Genomic DNA, 7,066 nt, shown 5'->3' with positions numbered 1-7,066 from the left:
GGGGGGGGGGGGGGGGGGGGGCAGAAGGGGTGGCATGCAACTGGATGCGGAGCGGCAGAGCTCAGGGTAGTGGGTGGCGGTGCCAGTGGCCATGTGCAAGCTTCCCTCCCACTGCCCCCTCTGCATCCAGCTGGCTGGGCAGTGCCTGTGCAGCTTGCAGAGGGGCGCCACTGCTCTCACCCCCCTGCCTGCCCTGCTCCTGGTGGGTGGCAGTGCGGGGTGGAGGGTGAAGGTGCTCCATCCCCACCCGCCTGCCCACGCATACCCTCTAGGGCCTTCCCAAGTACCCCCGGGGGTATGCGTACCCACAATTGACCTCCCCTGCCCTAGAGCAGCAAATGGTCCAAAGGCCAGTTCAAAAATGTGACTGCTGTTCAGCTGAGTGGTTCATTCCTTGGGCAGAAGAAGGTTTGCAGTAGGTGCAATCCCAGGTTGCTCTGAGCTTTTAAACTTCAAATTGAACTTGGGGAACCTGTAATTAGTTTTTAGTTTGGGAAGGGAATAGTTCTGCTGTCCTGCATGAAAGACTGAAGGTCTTAATTCCTGTACCGCGCACTCCCATACAGCCTAACGAATGAACAAAGAAACCCACAGACACAGGCTTTATTAGGAAATCCTTTGGGGACATTAGCTATTTAATGAAATTTAATTTTGATGATTGGCATCACTACAAAGAATTCTTAGAAGTCAAGGCAATTGTCAGAGAGTGGTGCGGGAGACACACTGGGCACTCTTAGAAACAAACATGTTATTTTAATTGAACCCACAATTAGGCTATTAAAGAAACACCAGGGAAAGTATCTGTATAACTGTGATCCCCAGCAGATGTGGAACAGGCTTCAGCACCCAGACCCCAATTTGTTATCTGTAGGAAGAAAGACCCTAGCTGTCACAGAGTAACCCCAACTATCTGCTGGCAGATGTTATTCAATTTAAGAAGCATCAACAAACATCCGTGTAAGCAGCCTTTCCCTTTACTGGCTGTGATGTAGGTTTCTCTAGGCTTCCCCCTAGGTGATGTCCTTTTCCACTGGAAGGCGGCCTGGGTGAGAATCCAGCACACTTAGCAGCTGCCCAGCTCATAATCAGCTTTCCATGCTGCTGCTCATGCAGCTGTCAACAGCATACTCCCTTCTTGGCTGGACATTTGTTCACACCGTAGATCTCTGTTCTGGGTCCTCACCTCCAACTATCATCTCACTCTGCGTACCTCATAATTAGTCCTCGTAAATTATGCCCCCCCACCCCCATGCCCCAATTCACTGTGTGGGCAGCCGCTGCCCGCGCAATGAACGCATGTCACAGGGATATGTGGGGAGCGGATCGCAGCTCTGCCCTGGGACCCCAGCCCCATGCTGTCACCGCTCCACTATTCTGGCTCTGGCCCTGTCCCCTGTCCTACTCCCGGCCGTTGCTCACCACCTGCCTATGGCCCTATCCCATATGCCCAGCTGAGCATGCCCTGCCCACAGGGGTCCTGGGCCAGTCTCTATGAAGACCCTGCCTGCCTGCTCACCCTGTTCAGCACCTCTGGCAGTGGGTGCCCAGCAGATGGGTCGGGATGCCCAAGCATCAGGGCCAGGTCTGGCAGTGGCAGAGACACTGGAACTGGCATCCAGAAAGTGCTGCTGCTGCAGGGGCTGCCAGGAAGCTGAGTCCAGTTGCTGCACTGTCCCTGCCCCACCACTGTCCTGCCCAGTCCCACAGACTATAGCTCCTGGCATGCCCAAGAGCTACACGTGAGAATAGGGTAGGCTGTGCTCCATGCCAGGTGGCACCTCTGCACCTAGGGGCAGAATGGACATGGGCTATGGCCCAGGCTGCCCCCTGCACCTGGGCTGGGCAGGGCTGAAGGACATGCTGTGGGCTGGATAGAATAATTTAGTAGGCCAGATCCAGCTGCAGGCCATATTTTGCCCACACTGCCTTACACCAATTTTAAAATAGCCACTGCTTTGGCTTCAATAGAGTTGATTCTGATTTACAGCAGAGAGGGTGTGAACAGCATCAGGCCCAAAAACTAGCTTGTTTTTTTCACGTAAAAATGCTCTTTATTTAGCAATTTTGCTTTCCTTGTCACTGTCCTTAACTTGGCCACTATCTATCTCCCAGACTAGAAATCTGGGTCCCCATCCTTAACTACAGATTCCCAGTTTCCTCCCACATCCTCCTTATCTGTAAGTCACTGATCTCTACAACTTTCCTAGAATTCATCCCTTCTCTGACCATGTGGAGCTGAAATCATTACCCAACGGTCTGCATTTTTTTTTTTACTTCATCTATTGCAATTGTGGTCTTCTGAAATCCCTGCTTTCCAAACTTGAGGTGATTCAGAACCTGGCTGCCGTCAAGCTCCTCTCCAATCCCCTAAAAAAGTAGGCTGGTGCCTACAAAAGCTCTATGAACCAGTTACTCTCCAACGTGCCACACTGCCCTATCTTTTATCCTGTTCCCAAGGACAAGAGCTTAGCCCCCGGTCCCTCTCTGCACACCCAAAAACAGTCTCTTTCATTTGCTTCCTAGTCGGGCATCGTATTCAGAGTTCTCTTTTGGTGTTCAGGACTCTCAGGGTCATACTTCTCCATTCTTCTCTTCTGTTCCCAAATCCTCTGCTCTCTTCAGTCCTTTTTGTCCCCTTCTCTCTGCTCCCCATACAGAGTTTCTAATGATTCTTTCACCTGATTGCTCTGCATATCTGGAACATTTTCTCCACTGAGACATTGGGCCTGATTCTCCTTACAAATACACTAGTATAGAGCAGGCATAATTCAGCAGAGGTCAACAGAAGGTAGTGTAGTGTGAGAGGGAATCAGGCCCCAGGGCACTTCTCCAGTAAATCACACCTGCATTCTCCTCTCTCCATAGCATGTTGCTGACTCTCTTGGCGAGCTAACTTGGGATGAGAGCACACTGTAGTAGAATTTTCATTGAAATAGCTCTCTGTTGGAAAAGGCTGTTTAGACAAAACTCAACATTTTTATAAACATGTTTAGATTTCTAGGAAAATCCCCAAGGAATAAAATATTAAAAAAAAAAAAAATCAGAACAACAGTGTTGTTACAGCACAAATAGGCGACATTTTGAGCCAGAAAAGAAGGTAAGATATTTCAAGCAGTACTGAGTAGCAGCTGTCCATAATGGTTTTAAAAATAAGATAAAAACATATTTCTAGATAATGAAGAAATAATAAAAATACTATAAACATGAAAAGGCCAATACCAATTTAAATAACATTTTGAGGTTTCCAAATGAAAATTTCCTAAAGCCATTTTTTTCTACAAATCCATTTTATGGGGGAAAAAATATTTTTTTCTAATCTGGAACAAAAATAAATGTCAAAATATTGCTATTTTGCATTAAACCAGCACTGACCATACAGTGTCTGAAGGGTGCTATATAAACAGACTGTATTGTGTAACAATACCTGAAGAGCCAGCATAGAAATCTAGATTGGCTAGATTAACACTGAAAATTTCTGATGAGCAGTGAGACATTGCTTTCCCTAGAATGGCCATTTATATACACTTTTCCCATCACCTTGTTGAAAATATACTTGAAGGCTAATCCACTGTTTCCTGAAGCTACCACTTTTTTTTATTTCTTAGCACTGCCCTCTGACTCCTACCTACTGGCACCCCACAGGATTTTCCCTATAGGTGAGGGGGTATATTCCCTTCTGAGAGAATGTGGCTACGTTGTATGATAAACAGGGCAGCCCAGTGGATGCTGGGACAAGGAGTGCTTACCTCTTGCTCTCTCACTTTCTGAGCGTCAATGATTGTCTTGCTTTCTTTGCTGTCTACTTCTGGCTTTGATGCTGTGCTTTTCCCCTTTGGCATTGGACTTTCAGGAACTTTTGGAGAGTCAGCAGGAGGCTTTGATAGTGGCTTTTCTTCTGTTGAAACAAGAGGCTTTTTCTCTTGGACTATGGTCTGCTCTGAAGACCTGAGATTCTTGACTTGGGGAGTTGTCTTGGAGAGGTGCCTGTCTGGAGGAGCTGTTGTTTGTGACTGCTGAGGTGTTACTCCTCTCTGTTGCTGATTGGTTCCCACTGGTTGGTGTCGGGGTGATCCTGTTGGCTGTTGCTTTGGAGCAGGCAGTGGCATCGGTGCAGGATCTCCTAGGCTTCCTTCTAGCAGCCTCTGAGTTTGGCAGTTCAAACACAGCCATTCATTTTTCTGCAAAATAATGAAAGAGCATGTCATTCATTGGTAAATTAATTTTTTATCTGCAGGTCTCTGTGGCGCCTGCATTCCAGCCAGGGCTCAGTAGAGAAGTGACTTTCTATTGAACTTGAAGGGAACCATTTTTCCACAGGTCAGACTTTCTACTCCTCTGGCCAGGTGCAGAAGATGGCATCTAGAGTGTTTTCCTGAAGTTATAACCATTAAGGAAGACATTCCCTTGGGATTGTCTCTGGAGGAGGGTATATCCTACTTCATCTCCTCTGTTCTGAGGTCCCTGAGAGTGTTTGACTTGCAGGGAAGAAGGAACAGCTACGTACAGTTCTTACACACCAAGGAGCAGGTTTCTTAAAAGAATGAGCCAAATGGGTCAAAGAAAACACACCTATTTCTCAAGAAGTAAATGAAAGATGAAGCCTGCACAAAAAGGGCATCTCTTTGCTCTACCAGGGGCACAGAAGACATGCAGGGACCTGAGTGGCCTGGGACTTAGTTTTCCTGCCCCTTGAACATCTTTGAGATTTTCAAAATTTTCCCATCTCATGTTAGGACAAAATATTAGTAAATAAATAAATAATAAAACAGCAAGAAGAACAGCAACACATAAATCCTGTTTTCCAGGTGAAAATCAGTACTGTCACTTTGGATCAACTGAGAATTTTCTTTCTGATTTTGAAGTATTTTATTTTGATTTTGACCCCTTTTATTGCTTTTTAAATTATTCTTTCTATAATTAGCTTAACTATTGAAATGGAAGTTTGTTGTGAACTACAAATCCAGATTCTTTCTTTCAAAGCTGTAGACAAGAAACATTCTGATATTTTAAAAAGCTTTTCCATACTGTTTTAAAATAAAAAGAATATCAAGACCACTGCATTCCTGCAAAGAGTGCGAGGTTTGATGCATTTAGTTGAAACTTTCCCAACCAGCTCTTATACTAGGAGGAAATCATTTAAGTCAGAGAACATTGTAGGGGCTAGGGGATACAATAACTCCTAAGTTACTGTAGCTCAGGCAGCACTTCCAAACTGGGCATGTCTACATGTGAATTTACGTGCACCTAAACTTAATGCCTCTTAGCCTAAGGCGCATTAAGGTGGTTTAGGCATGTGTCTACACATGCACACCTTAAGGTGCCTTAATGTGGATCGCTGGGCGAACGTGTTTGCAGCCTGCCTTGAGCAGCACCCTGGACAACACCCTGAATGCACAGCCACTCCAGGGCCTATGGGAGGCAGGTGGGTGCCATGCTAGGAAAGTGTCATGGGGCAGTGAGAACAATGAATGCATTCCTGGCCAGAGTGCAGAAAAAGGTGCAGGGCATGCCCAGGGGCCACAGGGTCTGTCAGCTGCACATGCAGAGCCGGGGTCACTGGACCACAGCCAAGGGTGGCTCTGCTCCAAGTGAGCAGACAAGCCCCCAGGCCATGTCTAGTGACTCGAGGCAGCTGCACCCAGTGCTGGGACTGGCTGTGGAGTACTAAGCCGCCTGCTGATGCTCCAAAGCCCATGGTAGCGTAGCCGGGCAGTGCAGCCCAGCGCCAGCCAAGTTGGTGGGAGCCTCCAGTCCAGCATTAGTTGAGAGCAGGACAAGTCAGTTGGCACACCGACAGGTACCACTGCTGCTGGAACCACTGCTTCAGCTCAAGCATCTGTGCCTTGGAGAACAGCACCTCCTGCTTCTTCTTTTTGGTGGCACCCAGCAGCAGCGCAGGGCCCCATGGTCTCGGCTCCAGCCTGCTCAGTTGACATACACAGCATTGTCACCTTAAGGCATCCACATGTCCCTTACGGCATCTTAACTATTCATACCTAAATTTGATACCTGCTTTATGCAAGTATCAAATTTAGATGTGATTAACCTTAAATTGCCATTTTTAAGACACATTAACGGCACACATGTGTAGACCTGTGCCCTTAATGCACCTTAAAAATGGTGATTTCAGGCTAATCATTAGGGCTGTGTGAAATTTCACTACCAGTTTTGTTTCAACGCTGTTTCGACCCATTTCGAGGTCAAAACAGCAAAATCAAAATGGAAAAGATATGGTCGAAACAGCCTCAAAACAAAACAAGGCAAGTTGAAACAAGGCAAGAGGTGCACAGCCCCACTGGGGAGACACTTTGTTGGATCTGGTCCTGGCCATGGGTGATGACCTGGTGAGGGGCCTGCGGGTGTTTGACCACCTGGGCGACAGTGATCATTGGCTGCTGGAATTTACCATCCAGCGCAAGGTGGCAAAGGCATGCAGCAAGGCAGCAGCCCTGGACTTCAAGAGGGCGGATTTCAATGAGGTAAGGAGAATAGTCGGGGAGGCACTGAGGGTCTGGAGGGGAGGGGAGACAGGTGTCCAAGAAGAGTGGTCATTCCTTAAGGAGGCGATCCTCCAAGCCCAAAGGGATGTAATCCCAATGCGGATCAAAGGGGGCAGGAGGGCGCAAAAGCCTCCATGGCTCACCAAAAGCATAAGGGAATGTCTCCTAGCTAAAAAGGAGGCGTACACCCAGTGGAAGGGAGGGGCCATCACCAGGGAGGACTATACCTCGGTTGCTCGGGGCTGTAGCGGGGCGGTCAGGAAGGCCAAGGCAGAGATGGAACTGGGACTAGCTACCCAGATCAAGGACAACAAGAAGTCCTTTTTTAAATACATAGGGGGTAAAAAGAAGGTACTGGGTAATGTGGGGCCCCTGCAAGACACACTAGGAAATCTGGTCGTTGCACCAGACAGCAAAGCTAACCTATGTAACGATTTCTTCGCCTCCATTTTTCTAAGCAGGGACCAGGTCACCCCCCCACCCCTGGGACCCCTGTAGGTCCCAGGGGAGGTGCACCCAGGCCTAGGGTCAGTAAGGACCTAGTCAGGGAACTTCTGGAGGGACTG

At 47.8% G+C, this 7,066-nt stretch overlaps 1 protein-coding gene across 1 annotated transcript in view; it reads right to left on the bottom strand.

Annotated features, from left to right (window-relative positions):
* The window catches only part of BSN (bassoon presynaptic cytomatrix protein), a 608,147-nt gene that overhangs the window by 84,100 nt on the left and 516,981 nt on the right, over nt 1-7,066 (bottom strand). The window contains exon 3 of the mRNA XM_019505145.1: nt 3,747-4,178. Coding sequence (XP_019360690.1) covers nt 3,747-4,178 — 432 coding nt within the window. The remainder of the gene's footprint in view (nt 1-3,746; nt 4,179-7,066) is intronic.

This window comes from Gavialis gangeticus, unplaced genomic scaffold, assembly GCF_001723915.1.
Source record: "Gavialis gangeticus isolate Ggan-Ray unplaced genomic scaffold, GavGan_comp1, whole genome shotgun sequence".
NCBI lineage: Eukaryota > Metazoa > Chordata > Crocodylia > Gavialidae > Gavialis > Gavialis gangeticus.
This window is presented reverse-complemented; position numbering and strand designations above follow the sequence as displayed.